Raw genomic sequence first — 16,391 nt, 5'->3', positions numbered from 1 at the left:
GTTAAACTCACCAATTAAAAGATAAAGATCATGAGAGTGGATTTTAAAAGGCCCGGCTATATGTTATATATAAAAATTTTACTTTAAAATATATTTTTTAATTGATTTTAGAGAGGAAGTGAGAGGGAGTGATAGAAACATCAATGATGGGAGAGTCATTGATTGGCTGCCTCCTGCACACCCCCTACTGGGGATCAAGCCTGCAACCTGGGCATGTGCCCTTGGCCGGATTCAAACCCATGACCTCTTGGTTCATAGACTGATGCTCAACCACTGAGCCACAGTGGCTGGGCTACTTTAAATACAAAGATTCGGATAGCTAGAGAGGGATATACCATGCTGACACTAATCAAAAGAAAGCTGGAATATTAATTTCAGACAAAGAAAATTTTATAACAAGAAACATTATCAGAGATAAAGAGATACTACATAATGATAAAGGAGTCATTTCTCTCAGAAAACATACAATTCTAAATATGGGTACACCTACCAACAGAGTGTTAAAGGACATGAGGCAAAAAGTGATACATCTGAAAGGAGAAGTAGATAAATCTAGTATTATCTTTGGAGACCTTGACACTCTCTTTCAGTGATTATAGATTAAGGAGGCAGAAAATCATTAAGGATATAGTTGACCTGAACAGCACTATCAATCAACTTAATCTAATTGACATTTATAGAATACTCCACTCAATAATAGTAGAATACACTTTCTTCTCAATATCCCATGGAAGAATAGACCACATTTTGGGCCATAAAACACACTTCAACAAATTTAAAAGAATAGAACTCATACTAAGTATATTTTCAGACCACAGCAGAATGAAACTAGAAATCAATAAGAAAACTGGAAACCTCAAGATGTTTACAAAGTAAACAACACATCTAAATAACACATGGGTCAAAGAAGAAGTTTCAAGAAATTCCTTTGTCTATCAACCGAGAGAGTCGATGGCAATGATACCCCAGAAATGATGAGCACACTAGCACTCTGCTCTTGGTTTCTAATACTTTTCCAATAAAAGGTACCAGGGCTCCATGGGGAAATGGTTGATTCTAGGGGTGTGGCAGGAAATACATAAATTGTGCCTGGAGCATCTTATAGCATCAGAAAGTAAGAAAGCACTCAAAGAGATAAATAACCCTCACTGACATAAGAAAACATGTTCAAAGTCACTAATCACCCGAGAGATGCAAATCAAAATGACAATGAGGTGCCATCTCATACCTGTCAGAATGGCTATCACCAACAAATCAACAAACGACAAGTGCTGGAGAGGATGCGGAGAAAAAGGAACCCTCATGCACTGCTGGTGGGAATGCAGACTGGTGCAGCCACTGTGGAGAACAGTATGGAGTTTCCTCAAAAAACTAAAAATGGAACTCCCATTTGACCCAGTAATCCCACTCCTAGGAACATATCCCAAGAAATCAGAAACACCAATCAGAAAGGATAGATGCACCCCTATGTTCATAGCAGCACAATTTACCATAGCTAAGATTTGGAAACAGCCTAAGTGCCCATCAGCAGATGAATGGATTAAAAAACTGTGGTACATCTACACAATGGAATACTATGCTGCTATAAAAAAAGAAGGAACTTTTACCATTTGCAACAGCATGGATGGAACTGGAGAGCATTATGCTAAGCGAAATAAGCCAGTCAGAGAAAGATAAATATCACATGATCTCACTCATCTGTGGAACATAACGAACAACATAAACTGATGAACAAAAACAGATCCAGAGACAGAGAAGCATCGATCAGACCGTCAAACCTCAGAGGGAAAGTAGGGGAGGGTGGGGGTAAGGGGAAGAGATCAACCAAAGGACCTGCATGCATGCATATAAGTCTAACCAATGGATACAGACAACAGGGGGGTGAGGGAATGAGTGGGGTTTAGGGGGGGCAATGGGGGGATAAAGACACATATGTAATACCTTAATAAAGAAAAAATAATAATCCTCACAGAAATAAGGATATGTCAAAGGGATAGGAGTCAACTGAAAGAACTCCCAATGGCTAAAGCTGAAATAATCAGAGCAAGAGAATAAAGCAATACTTGATTACAATACAAAATAACTATCCACGAGTCCACAATGAAATAAGTAAGTGATTAAATACATAAATAAATGGAGAGAATAGACAAAGTTCCCATGCAGAATTCTCAATACTTTATGTAAATAAAAGGCGGCAGAACATAACTCCTACTCCTTTAGGATGGACTTATGTTTAATGACAGTCTTCCAAAGAGTACAGTATGGAAGAGGGAAAAAAAGTAACTTCACAATAGAGAAACCCGATGACACTACTTCAGCCAGTTGTCAAGGTCAACAACGTTGACATGTCGACAGTCTATACCAGTGGTCGGCAAACTCATTAGTCAACAGAGCCAAATATCAACAGTACAACGATTGAAATTTCTTTGGAGAGCCAAATTTTTTAAAAAAATATATTTTATTGATTTTTTACAGAGAGAAAGGGAGAGGGATAGAGAGCTAGAAACATCGATGAGAGAGAAACATCGACCAGCTGCAGACCGACGCTCTATCCACTGAGCCAAACCGGTTTCGGCGAGAGCCAAATTTTTTAAACTTAAACTTCTTCTAACGCCACCTCTTCAAAATAGACTCGCCCAGGCCGTGGTATTTTGTGGAAGAGCCACACTCAAGGGGCCAAAGAGCCGCATGTGGCTCGCGAGCCGCAGTTTGCCGACCACGGGTCTATACGACGTAATGAAAATGGCACTTTCCCTCTATGGTCTTCCTCCCAAAACCCACCAGCCCAGCCGAATCAGGAGAAAACCAGCAGAAAAATACCAGTTGAGGGATATTACACAAAATACCTGACCGGCACTCAAAACTGTCAAGGCCATCAAAAACAAGGGAAGTCTGAGGAACTGTCCCAGCCAGCAGAGGCTAAGGAGACATTACTACTAAATGCCATGTCATATCCTAGGTGGAATCATGGAACGGAAAAAGGATATTAAGTAAAAACTAAGGAGATCTGAATAAAGTATGGACTTATTTCAGGAAGCAATGTAATAATTTTGGTTAATTGATTGCAAACGTACCAGAGTAATATAACTGTTCTAAAATGGGAAGTTTATTTGAAAAACAACTGGTTCAAATGTTTTTCATGCACTCCAATGGACCAGCTTGCAGACCCACTGGGGTGCACACCCCCGCCTTGCAGACCACTGATCTAGACAGTTCCTTGCCTGCTCTACATGCCGTGAACCTTTTGGGGTTATCAGAGCCTCCATGCAGGGAGAGGCTCTGGTCCTGCATATCCCCAAGTACGTTTCTCTATTCGGCGGAAACAAATGGGCTCCTCAGCTGCACAGTAAAGTGTCCTTGAGCACATGGCTTCACCCTATGAGGAGTCTGACAGGTCAGCGTGAACCTTTCTGTTTAAGACGAAGTGGCACGTCACTCCTGACCCAGCCTTACATGAGAGGTTCGAAAGGCAAGTCTCAGCCTCCTGCAGCCTCCTGTGTCCTAACTGTTCACCATCCTGCACAGATCTCTCCTTGAAACGGTGAGCCTTAGTATTCTTAACCCCACTCTCCCACCCCCAGAATACCTGCTCTTAGGAAGAGACATGATAATCAATTACATTTACCATTTCACTATAAATTTAAGCCAGTGCATTAGCTCTCTTAAAGGTATTTACAGTCTCAGGGACCTATGAAATATCATCATCATCTCTAACTCAGGAACAGAACATGACGTCCACTTCAGGAGGAAGCAGGAAGGCATTGTGAGGGCACCTGGGGAGGAGAATCTTGATAAGCCACCGGCTCAGAGTGAGGATCCATGGCCTCAGGCTCTGGACCCCTTGACCTCCTGCCCGCCGGAGCTGTCTGTTGAAGCAGCGAAGCTCCCCTCCCTACCTTTGGTCTTTTCCATGCGATGGCCTTCATCTCGGTTTTCTGGCTCAGCTCCGGGGAACCCAGGGCCTGAACACCAGCTGGGAACACATGGTCTTCAAAGAGGCACTTCTGAGCCAGACACCGTTGTTGGAGAGCGACAAAATCCTGCCCCTCGAACCTGAGGGGCTGTGTGGCAGTGCCCTCTCCGCCTCTCCTGTCCCTCTCCCGGATCACACGCTCACAGAAGAATCCTGGCAGCATGGAGGGCATGGTCACGGCTCAGGGAGTGAGCTGGGCCTTCACTGCGCCCTCAGTCCAGGCCTAATCCTCTGGTGAATGGGTCGGAGCCTATTGAGCCTTCCACCCTCGGCAGCGCAATGCAAATGAACGCAGCCCAGAGCGAGGCTGTGGTCAGAGTCAGCAGCTTGGGCTGGAGGCCCCTGAGCCCACAGCCAAGGGGCAACACCAGGCCCGCCGGAGAGCCAGCAAGGGGAGTGAGAGAGCGAGGGGCAGCCCCAGCGCAGGCCTTGCTGGGATTACTTATTTATTTATTATATATTTGTATTGATTTCAGAGAGGAAGGGAGAGGGAGAGAGAGAAACATCAATGATGAGAGGGAAACATTGATTGGCTGCCCCCCTACTGGGGATCGAGCCCGAAACCAGGGCATGTGGCCTTGACCCGAATCGATCCCAGGACCCTTCAGTCCACAGGCCGACGCTCTACCCACTGAGCCAAACCAGCTAGGGCTGGGATCCTTTTTAAAAAAAGAGAAAATATAGTTACAGAGGCTAACCCTGCCTCAGCAAAAGGCATTCATGCCTTTGACACTGGTGGCCAATGGGATATAGCATGAGGCCTTCAAAACATGCTGTATACACTAATCCTATACAAGCTGCTGAATGCATAGAAGGAATCTGCCCCAAGGCATTGTCTGAGGTTAATGAAGCCTTCATTCTCCTGATGTCCGGCCCCATTCCCCCAAAGACCTTGACTGGCCATTTAGGGACTCTAATCTGCTAGAGGGACCAAGAGGGTAGGTGACTCAACCTCAAATGAAAGTCCCCGTTAGAGTGGGCCCCAGTGGCAGTGAACAGACATCCACAGTTGCAAATTCAGGACCTATGGGGCAGAGAATGTGATGGGTGGGGAAGGAGGATAAATGTGTGTCAGAATTATATTCACAAGACAGCTCAGCCTTTTCAAAGTTTCACCAAGCATCAACGGGCAGTGCTGATGTGAGAGCCGGGAGCTGATGCGGGTGGAACCTCAGGTCTGGCAGCCTGCCCACTTGGAGGATGCTGTCTCCCCTTACTCATTAACTCTGTCGGCCTTCATCTATTCTGTGCTTCTCAAAGTGTGGTCTTTGGATTACCAACATCAGAATCACCTGGGATGTCAGTTTAAAATGCAGATTCCGAGGGCTTATTCCAGACCCAAGGATTCAAATACTTTTGGTAGGTTTCAGAGACTTTGCAATTTAAATAAGAATACCAGGAGATTCTTATGTCCACTAGAGTCAGAAACCATGACTTCAGCATTACAGGGTACTATCAAGCTCAAAATAGTTTTTTTTTTAATTTCTTATTTTTAAATTTTTATTTGTTGATTTGAGAAGAAGAGAGAGGAAGGATGAGAGAGAGAGAGAGAGAGAGAGAGAGAGAGAGAGAGAGAGATTTGTTGTTACACTTATTTATGCATTCATTGGTTGATTCTTGTATGTGCCATGACTAGGGATCGAACTCACAACCTTGGCATATGGGGACGATGCTCTAACCAACTGAGCTACCAGGCCAGGGCAAAATAATTTTTGAAGTCAGTTCTTTTCTTTTTAATATATTTTTGTTGACTTCAGAGAGGAAGGGAAAGAGAGAGAGAGAGAGAGAGAGAGAGAGAGAGAGAGAGAGAGAGAAACATCAATGATGAGAGAGAATCATTAAATCAGCTGTCCTGCATGCCCCACACTGGGGATCAAGCCCGCAACACGGGCATGTGCCCTGACCGGGAATTGAACTGTGACCTCCTGGTTCATAGGCTGATGCTTAACCACTGAGCCACGCTGGCTGGGCGAGGTCAGTTATTTTAAGAAATAACATTATTTTTGTTCAGTTTATACATGAACAAGGTTTTTAAAAATACAAAATACAAAAGTACATAGAAAAATAGCAGTCTCCTGCCCTGCAAATCCTCGCCACCTGCAAATCTCTCTCCTTAGAGACAGCCACTTTCAATATTTTTAGTTCATTCTTCTGGTATTTACTGCTATATTTCTAAATAATATGCTTATGTTATCACTTTTTAATTTATTATTTTTAGCAAGTATCAATAGAATTCCTATTTGGTGAGTGAGATTTAGGCTTCTCACGTTATACTATGTCCACCATCTTCCCCAAATAGGTATATCATATATTTTGGTGAAATTAAAATTCAGTGTTTTCTTTAGTATTATTAGGAAAATATTGTTCACTTCTTAACTAGGTGGTATCCTGTGTTATATTTCCTTTCTGTATAAATGTTTCCTTTTTCTTATTCCTTTTTAAAAAATATATTTTTATTGATTTCAGAGAGGAAGGGAGAGAGAGGATATAAACATCAATGATGAGAGAGAATCATTGATTGGCTGCCTCCTGCACACCCCCTACTGGGGATTGAGCCTGTAACCCAGGCATGTGCCCTTGACCGGAATCAAACCCAGGACCCTTCAGTCCGTAGGCTGACACTCTATCCACTGAGCCAAACCAGCTAGGGCTAACTGCTTTTATTTTTGAAGCAGAATTCAATTAAGTTTCACTCATTGAAATTTAATAATTGGATTAGGTGATGTTGAAGTGAGAATTGGTGAACTGGAAGCTAGATCAGGAGAAGTCACTTAACATGCCACACAGAGAATCAAGGAGATGGGAATTTTTTTTAAAAAAAAGAAAAAGGAAGAAAAAGAGGTTAAGATATATGTGAGATAAAGCCAGGTAAGTTCTGCATATATCTAATTGGAGTTCTAGAAGAAGACAATAGAAAATATGGGAAGAATTAATATTCTAAGAGATTTTCTACAATTGATCAATGAGTTCAATCCTCAGAATCAAGAATCCTAATGAATCCTAAGCAGGGAAGATATAAAGCAACATATGTTTAGACATAACATAGTGATATTGCAGAATACCACAGACAGAGAGATCTTAAAAGCAGTCAGAGAGAAAAGGCATATGGCCTATTACAGGAAAGCAGCTACTAGGAATTACTCCTGATTTCAACAACAGTGTAAGGTAGGAGACAGTGCTGAGAATCAACCTAGAATTGATTACTCAGGAAAACTATTTCAAGAGTGAAAGCAAATTGCATACAAATAAATATTGAAATGCTTATTAAAGTAGACACTCACTAAAGGAACTTCTAAACAATGTACTTTAGGAAAAAGTAAAATTATACCGGAAGAAAAGTCAAAGACTCAAGATGGAACAGTAAGCAAGGAAAGTGGTAAACATGTGTAAACCTAAGTAAATATTGATTGTTAAACATATTGTCTAATTTTTAAGGTTGGAAAATGAAGATCGAGCTAAAATTCTGAAAAACAATGGCATATTAGTTACGGGAGGAGTACTTGGGATTCAAGTGCTATATGGTCTTCATATTATTTATGAGGAAAATAAATTTCAGGCTTTATCAAAATAATAGGTATGTCAACAATTTAGGGCAACTATAGAAAAAACATAAATAGTCAATAACTTCCAAATTAGTAGGAAGAAAAAAAAGTGAGAGAAAACACTTTTAATTGATTTTAAAAAAAGCAGACATAAGGAGGAAAAAAAGGAACATTAAAAAAGCAATATAAACAGAAAGGTTATGGTAGATGATAAAAATAAATTCAAAACATATCAATACTCAGAATCAATGCAAACAGACTAAAATCTCCCATTAAAAGACAAAGGTTTTCAGACTGGATTTTTAAAAAGAGTTACAAATAGTTTATAATAAATAAACCAAAGACATCAGGACATAAAAATGTTGGAAGTAAAAGAATAAAAAATTACATATATGTAAAGCAAAAACTTGCCCCCAAAGCTTGCATACCTACACTAATATCTAACAACATTGATTTTAGAGGGAAAAAAAAAAAAAGAAAGAAAAGAAAAAGAAAAAAAGCACAAAAACAAACAAACAAAAAAACTACAAAACTTTCTTAGAGTTAAAAAGGGTCACTACAAATTCCTAGAAAAATAAATATTACTACTGTATCAAAAAGAAAAACAATTTCAAATGATCCCATAGTTTTTGAAGAGGTTGCATCAATAAATAAAAATATACCCTTAAGAAAATACTGGCAAAATTCTACCAAATATTTAAGGAACTTATAGTTTTTATCTTACCACAATCTATTTCACAGAATAAAAGAAGAAACATTCCCACTCATTTTATGAGGCTAGTGTAACCTTGATAACATAACAGGACAGCACAATAAAGAGAAATAAAAGGCCAGTCTCAACTATATATGCAAAAGCTTAAATAAAAAACTTTCAAAACAAAATTTAGTGATGTGCAAAAAAGATATACATTCTGCCTTGGCCCGTTTGGCTCAGTGATTGGACATTGGCCTATGGACTGAAGGATCTCGGGTTAGATTTCTGGTCAAGAGCCTGTGCCTGAGTTACAGGTTCAATCTCCAGCCCAGTCGGGGCATGGGTGGGAGGCAACCAACCAATGTGTCTCTCTCACTTCAATGTTTCTCTCTCTGCCCTCTCCTCCTCCCTCCCTTCCACTCTGTCTGAAAATCAGAGGAAAAAATATCCTTGGGTAAGGATTAAAGAAAAAATAATAATACACTCTAAGTTTGGTTTATTCTAAGTATGCAAGGGGGTCAACATTGGAAAACTCTACTAATGTAATTGTTTAAAGGAGGAAAATCGCTTGATTTTCTCAAGCAATGCCAAAAAAGTATTTGATAAAGCTCAACAATCCTTATTTTATTTCTTTACCATTTATGATTTTAAAAAAGTTCTTAGCAAAGCAGGAATAGAGGGGAACTTCTTAATGATAAGTTGTATCTACAAATAAATCTACAGTAAATATACTCAACAGTGAAGCATTAAGGATATCCCCTTTAAATTTGGGAACCAGATGAAGATTCTTGTTAGCTCCTTTGTTATTAAAATTATTCTGGAGGGTTTAACTAGAACAATAACACAAGAATTGGGCTGGTGAATACAGTTGTGCATACTGTACTGGGCAACTCACCTAACTATAGAAACATAGAGGCTATAGCCCAATATCTTGGGATATGCAATCAAATTATTAGAATTATTAAGAATTTATAAGATATGAGTCAAATGAATATATATGCTTGAGAAATCTAGTACAATTTTAAGGAAGATGCCATTTATAAAAATAACAACAACAAAAGATGCCTAGGAATAAATCTGACAAAGATATTCAAGACCTTTACAGTAAAAATAAAATAACTTGATGAAAGATACACTAATGGAGACCTATTTAAGTGGAGGGCCATCCCTTCTTCATGGATAGGAAGATTAAATATTGTCAAGATGTGCATTCCTCTACATTGATTCAATGTAATCTCAGTGAAAATCCCCACACTCGTTTTTGTGAAGCTCAACACTCTGTTTCTAAAATCTAAAGAGAAAGGCGAAGAGTCAGATATAGCTAAAACAATACTGAAGAAGAAAAACCAAGTTGGGAGGACTTGCTCTACTGGATATCAAGATTTATTGGCACGAGGTGTGGCATTGGCACAAAAATAGACAAATAAACGGAAATAAAACACAACAGAGTGCGGAAACAGAACCACACATTGATAGAACCTGATTCATTTAAAAGTGGTATTGCAAACAGTGGAGGAAGGGTTGTCTTTTAAATAAATTGTGCTGGCACCTTTGAATATCCATATGGAAAACAACAAAATGTGATCCGTATTTTTATATTACATGCATAACTCATTTCCAGATGGATTATAGACCCAAATATAAAGGCAGAAAAATAAAGTTTCTAAAGGATAATAAAGAAGAATGACTTTGGTTTAGGAAAAACTTTAACAGAACACATAAAGCATTAACCATAAAAGGAAAAAATAATAAATTAAGAATTAATTTAGAACTCTTAATTAAGATTTTTTTTAAAATTAAAAATACCTTTAAGAGAGTGAAAAGGCAATTCACAAAGTGGGAGAAGATATATATATATATATATATATATATATATATATATATATATATATATATATATATTACATCTTACCAATAAGTGATTAGTATCAGGATATGTAAAGAATATCTACAATTTAAGTTGAAAAAGACAACTCAATAGAAAAATGGACAGCTAACGAACATGGACAGCAAGATAACAAATGGTCAAGAAATACATAAGTGTATAAAAAGATGCTCTGACTTATTTATAATCAAGGAAATGCATTTTTCATACATTTCTTGGCTGTTTCTGTGCCTGCCTGTCCCATCGTACTGCTGTTATTTCAGTATGTTCACCATGATGTCTAGAGCTCTGTCCCAGTCATGACCTCAGGAGAAGCTGCTGTCTTTGGAATGTAATGAAAGGCCGTCCTAAAATTATTGATAGAATTGTCACTTTCACCAACACTGAAGCCTGCTCCCCGCCACCCCCAGGACGGCACTGTCAGGATTCTTTGCTGCGTAGAAAGAGGGAGGCCGGCTCTCAATTGGGTACCTCATTTTGCCTTTCAATTACCATCATCACTATTTACTGACTCATTGTGCTGAGCATGTCATACACAAATATCTCATTCAATTCTTAAACAACTCTATGAGGGAGAAACTTTTATTTTCCTTTCACAGATGAGGAAACGGAGGCCCAGGAATGGTCAGTAACTTGCCTGAGGTTACACTGTTAAGAGGTGGAGTTGGGATTTGAATCAAGTTTGTGTGACTTTTAAAGCCTGTGCACTTCATCATTGTTATACTTGGTCCTATGCTGCCTATGCTAATAGTGATTGCTGCCTGACCCTGAGCGCCTGCTAGGACTTTATGGATGCTGGCTCAGAACAGCCACAAGATAAAACATCATTATCCCATCACAGAAGAGAAAAGCGACACTTAGAGAGTTACGTGACTTGCTAGTGGCAGAGCAGGGCTCCGACCAGGTTTGTTTGGTTCTAAATCCACCGGTCTTAACCACTGCACAACGCCCCCAGTTCTTCCTCTTTGTGGCTAGCCTAGGGATCCCACTTCTCTCCAAACTGTCTGACAGAAGATGACTCTCTAAAACAGATTACAAGCAGGCCTCCTGCCAAGCCGGATTCACTGGAAAGATAGATAATATCCCTGAGAGAAGAAGCTATGCAGTGACTGTGTCCTGTGCCCTAAGAACAGAGGGCTCATGCTCACAGCCTCGGAGTTTCTGTACTTCTCTTCCCCTCCTGTCTTCTTACACTGGCATGGAGTAACTTTTATTTTGTGTCAACCTAGATTTCTTCTTTCAGAATTGAGTAACAGGTCAAGCGAACTCTTGGCTGGGATGATGCACAGGGTGGAGTGTTAATTATAGAGGCCATGAGGCACATGAAAGATGCCATGTCAGCACGGGCTGCAGGAGGTGTCCAACTTAAGAGCGCTGATGTAACGGCCAAGCACTGGGTCCTAGGAAGTTGGTGGTCAGCTATCCTCTACATTTTACCCCTTTTCTTTAACTCCATTTCAGGCTAAAAGGAACCAGGCTCCTTAAAGAAATGATTCATTCCAGGTCTGGGGCAACAACTATACAAAATGAGCCTGGGTCACTGTGTTGTGGCCAGAAAACAAAGAAGCTATTCAAGATTAATGGGGTCATGTCAATGATACAGGTCACTTACAGGCTGGGGCGGGGCTGTTCCCACTCTTCAAGGACTGGTCAATTTGAACATAAAAAAGAGCAATGACTGCAATGGATTAAAATGTGTTGCCATGTTTCATACTGTTCACACTCTGAATGGAGTATTGTTTCGAGTTGTGATATTTAAGAATACAGAGCACATAGGAAATACAGGTGATTCTCTTCGTTCATAGTAGTTACGTTCTATAAAGGTGCTGTGAACGCCAACTTAGTGAATACTGAGCCGTTGCTCCTGGAGGAAACACAGGACTAGGTTCCTGGGAGTCTCTCTGATCACACATTTTCATCAACTGATAAATACACAACCTTATTTTATGTGTGTTTTTGTTTAAAGACGCCTGCTCTACTATATATTATTGATTCATTAACATTGATCTTCACAACAACCTTATGAGGTAGGTTCTTCTGTATGATTACTCCCCATTTTTCAGATGGGGAACTTATGGCAAATAGAAAAACACGTGACGATGATTATAAAGTAGCAGGGCCAGGACTTGAACGTGGGTGAGAGTGGGCTCTTAGCCACTGCACTAGTCTATCTCCCGCTCACAGAGCCTGCTGCTTCCGGGGGCCAAACCCTGAGGTGTTCTTCAATGCCTGTTGTAGGCCCAATAAATGCCTCCTCATTCCCATGCCTGAGTTTTGAACCAGCAGAGAAATAGGTATCAGTGTAGAGCAGGAGGGAGTCCAAATTGCCACATTTATTGGTGATAAATCTGATATTGGCTGCTAAGTCCCAGAATTAGACAGATTTCATTATTACGCCCTGGGGTTCTAGAGCCAGACTGCCTGAGTTCAAATCTCAACTCTACCCTTACTAACTGGGAGGTCTGCAGCAAGTTATTTATCCCTCTGAGACCCAGTTTCCTCATTTGTAAAGTGGGGACGATACTAGTACTCACCTCACAGGGTTGTTGTGAAGATTAAATGAGTTAATATAAGGAAGCCCTTAAAGTAATTACTGTCATACGAGGAGTTCGCAATCAAGCTTGGTTGTTATCATTACTATTCACCAGCAGTAGTGGCAGCTGGCCCAGGCCCTCTGCAGGGCTCCCTATGGGACCTGCCTTTGCAAAACCTGGCAGGAGGAGGAGCAGGTAGATTGCTCTCAGGAGGAAAAAGGAAGAAAAAGACTGGGCTTCCCAGGCCAGGTTCTCTTTACAAATCCATCCAGGGGAGGAGAGAGGCCAGCAGTGTTATGTGACTGTGACTGAAGCCGCCCACCACACAGAACGACACACGTGATCCCCCCACATCTGTCCCCAGTGATACTGGGCAAGAATCATCAGTTTCCCAGAAGCTCTGTTCTAGAAGCCATTCGTTCCCACCCAGGGGTTTGTCATTAAGAAAATGTGGGGGGTCAGCTGCGGTTGTTGTGTTGGGTGAGGGCGCTGAGCGTACCGGGCCGTGCCATGTCCTACCAGAGCATCGTCCACCTGTCCCTGGACGAGCTGCCCGTGCCGTTTGTGTGGTGGGCGTGGAGATCGGCTTGGAACTTAGCGGGTGTGCCCCGCACAAGTGCACGTCCTTCACCATCAGCAGCTCCCCGAGGGTCTTGGTGAACATCCCCAACATGGTCCCGGTGACAGCTGACAAGGAGGGGGCCAACACCCAGTTGCTTCTGTGTGAATCCATGGATGTGCTGGTGACGATGACAGCCCCCAGCCCTGACATCGGCGAGGACAAGGTTTCGGTGGCGTACTATCTGCCAGATGGGGAGGTCCCCGTGGCCACCGCTGAGCTCTTCCTCACTGGCCTCAAGGTCTCCCTGGACGTGGACATCAACCGCAGCGGGCAAGTGGAGGTGATGAATGACAAATGGGCTAAGAAAAACTGGGTCTGGGGCCCCAGTGGTTGGGGAGCCATCCTGCTCGTGAACTGCAACCCTCTCAGAGGGATAAATAACTTGCTGCTGATCTCCCAGTTAGTAAGGGTAGAGTTGAGATTTGAACTCAGACAATCTGGCTCTAGAACCCCAGGGCGTAATAATGAAATCTAATTCTGGGACTTAGCAGCCAATATCAGATTTATTATCAATAAATGTGGCAATTTGGACTCCCTCCTGCTCTACACTGATACCTATTTCTCTGCTGGTTCAAAACTCAGGCATGGGAATGAGGAGGCATTTATTGGGCCTACAACAGATGGTAAGATCCAGGATGTAGACAAGACCAAGGTGTTCTTGTTCGAGGCCGACAACTCGGGCGCCTTCGACTTGGTGCTGGGGCCTGGCTGGCACACCTACACCTTTGCCCCCCTGGAGAGCCCCCGAAGGAGTCCTTATACGTGGAAGCCACGGAGTTCCCATCTGCCAACCTCTCCGGCCTGGTTTCCTACTCGGTCTCCCTGGTGGAAGCGTCTGAAAACACGTTAATTCCAGAGACCCTGGTATACAAGGACACGGTCGTGTTCAGGGTGGCTCCTTGCATCTTCACCCCGAGCACCCAGATGCTTCTAGAAATCTACCTGTGCAGAGAGCTGCAGGTGCATGGTTTTGTGAAAACGGTGACTGAGCTCAGCGAGAAGAGTAACAGCCAGGTGGCGTCTGTCTACAAGGACCCCAAACGCCTGGGCAGGTGGCTCCAGGACGAGATGGCCTTCTGCTACACCGAGGCGCCCCACAAGACCATCTCCTTGGTTTTTGACACCCCCTGGGTCTCCAACCTCGAAGACTTCCCCATGAAATACTCACTGAGCCCAGGGATTGGCTACGTGACCCAACTCACCAAGGACGATAAGGTCATCACTATGGATTCCATTGGGAACCTGATGGTGACCCCACCCGTCAAGGTCAAAGGGAGAGAGTATCCTCTAGGCAGCATCCTCATTGGCGACAGCTTTTGCCCCAGCACGGAGGGCCGGGACATGAGAAAGGACCTCCGGGGCTTCCTCTACGCCCAGCAAGTCCAGGCCCCGTGGAGCTCTACTCAGACTGGCTGATGATGGGCCACACGGATGAGTTCATGTGCTTCATCCCCACACAGGTCAAGGCTGAGAGCGACAAGGGCTTCCGGCTGCTCCTGGCCAGCCCCCGCTCCTGCTACCAACTCTCCCAGGAGAAACAGAAGGAGGGCTATGGAGACATGGCCTTGTTTGAGGAAGTGCGGGAGGACCAGCTCCTTTCCAAAGGGAGGGAGGTCACGACCATCAATCAACTTCTGGATAATGACATCATGAGGAAGCAGAACGACTACGTGGAGAAGTGCATTAACCGGAACCGAGACATCCTGAAGCGGGAGCTGGGCCTGCTGGAGAGGGGCATCATCCACATCCCACAGCTCTTCTGCTTGAAGCAGCTGAGCAACATGCCCTCCGCGGAGCAGACCGAGAAACTCTACGCCAGGCCCTGCTTCCCCAACCTGCTGCAGCTGATTGTGATGGGCAAGAGCCTGGGCATCCCCAAGTCTTTTTTGGGCCCGGGCCCCAGATCAAGGGCACCTGCTGCCTGGAAGAGAGGATCTGCCCGTTGCAGGAGCCCCTGGGCTTCAAATGCACCTTCATCAACGACTTTGACTGCTACATGACTGAGATCGGACGCCCGCCGCCTGCCCTTTGCCTATAAATGGTGGGAGATAGTGCCTTAGACCCAGCCTAGTGCTGCCAGCCCTGTCTGCCCCTTTATGCTGGGGGGAGGGAGGGCTGGAGAGTTGAGAAGCCCCCTTCTTATCCTGTTCACCCACCCCTCAGAATCCAGTGGGGTGGCAAAGGCTGCCACAGCTGCCACCCTTTGGGTAGAGATGGCAACTGTCTTCAGCTGAGTAGTTATTAGCTCCCCATTAAAGCTCTAGTTGTTCTGAATGCAAAAAAGAAAAAAAAAAGAAAATGTGGCTTAACGATTGGGAAGCATTAGGTGGCTTGTTTGCTTTCCGCTCCTAGAGATAGACCACATTAGAAAAGGAGAGAGGAGTCAGATTGTTTGGCCTGCCGACTCCCTGCACGATGCTCTCTAGCAGAGGAGGAGAGGCAGTGAGGTAGCTGAGGTCAGCAGGTGAGAGGAGATTATAGGTGGCCCGAGTCTGTCTTCTTTTGGGAGGGAAGGATTGAGAGAGCAGCATGTTATCCTAACTAGAATTATTGTTGGCTGTGAATAACTCTCCCCTCCTCCTCATCTGATTGGGCTAAGTAATACCTTATTGTGAAAAAAAAAATCGTATTGGTTTTCAATGATTCTGCGCATTAGATTGTAAAGGCAGGAAGGGCCTCTCATGGGACACAGTCTCCTTTCCAGAATGCTCAAGGCTGGCAAACGTCCCTACACCTGTGGAGCACATGGAAAACGTGTGCTCTCCATTTCAGAAAGTTCTGAAGTCATTCCTGTTTTTCAACTTCAATCAACGTGTGTGACTATAGAGAAGTCATTTGCTCTTTCTGGATCTTAATCACGTCACCTGTCTGTCTGTGAGGGGGCTAGACCACATCTCTAGGATTCATTCCAACTCTGACCATCTCTAATTCTATATGCTAATTTATGCCAATAAACCCGACAGGCAGTGTTTTCCCGATCTTAACTCAGAGGAAAGGCGCATTTTAACCAAGAGTGGGCTTTGCTACCTGGACCTTTAGCAAGAGTAGAAAATTCAGGACTTGGTGGTGGTGGGAGCACAGTTTGGGACAGACAGGTGTGTCAGTGCTCCTGTCACTCTGATACTGACAGTATAACCTTTA

The 16,391-nt window shown here is 43.1% G+C and overlaps 3 protein-coding genes across 6 annotated transcripts in view; 1 reads left to right on the top strand and 2 right to left on the bottom strand.

The window, feature by feature from the left end:
• Window positions 1-9,304, bottom strand: part of SNAP23 (synaptosome associated protein 23) — a 143,782-nt gene extending 134,478 nt beyond the window's left edge. Inside the window, exon 1 of the mRNA XM_079768899.1 lies at window positions 9,295-9,304. The gene's annotated coding sequence lies outside the window, so the exon portion shown is untranslated. The remainder of the gene's footprint in view (window positions 1-9,294) is intronic.
• The window catches only part of CAPN3 (calpain 3), a gene marked incomplete at its 5' end in the record, with an annotated part of 45,036 nt that overhangs the window by 26,489 nt on the left and 2,156 nt on the right, over window positions 1-16,391 (bottom strand). Inside the window, one exon of one of the 4 annotated variants that reach the window (XM_079768890.1) lies at window positions 3,897-4,145. The exons of the other annotated variants lie outside the window; for them this stretch is intronic. Within the exon in view, the coding sequence (XP_079625016.1) occupies window positions 3,897-4,145 (249 nt within the window). Of the gene's footprint in view, window positions 1-3,896; window positions 4,146-16,391 lie in introns of those variants that run through there. 4 annotated transcript variants of the gene reach the window in all.
• On the top strand, window positions 11,408-15,288 carry LOC307097545 (inactive protein-arginine deiminase type-6-like; the record flags this gene model as incomplete). The annotated part of the gene is given in 8 exon segments (XM_079767674.1): window positions 11,408-11,501; window positions 12,158-12,230; window positions 13,114-13,175; window positions 13,178-13,649; window positions 13,833-13,993; window positions 13,996-14,634; window positions 14,637-15,133; window positions 15,136-15,288. Coding segments are annotated over 8 exon segments (2,151 nt in total).

The sequence above is a fragment of the Cnephaeus nilssonii genome (genome assembly GCF_951640355.1).
Source record: "Cnephaeus nilssonii genome assembly, chromosome: 4".
Lineage (NCBI taxonomy): Eukaryota > Metazoa > Chordata > Mammalia > Chiroptera > Vespertilionidae > Cnephaeus > Cnephaeus nilssonii.
Note: the sequence above shows the minus strand (reverse complement) of the source record. Positions and strands in the feature narration are given on the sequence as shown.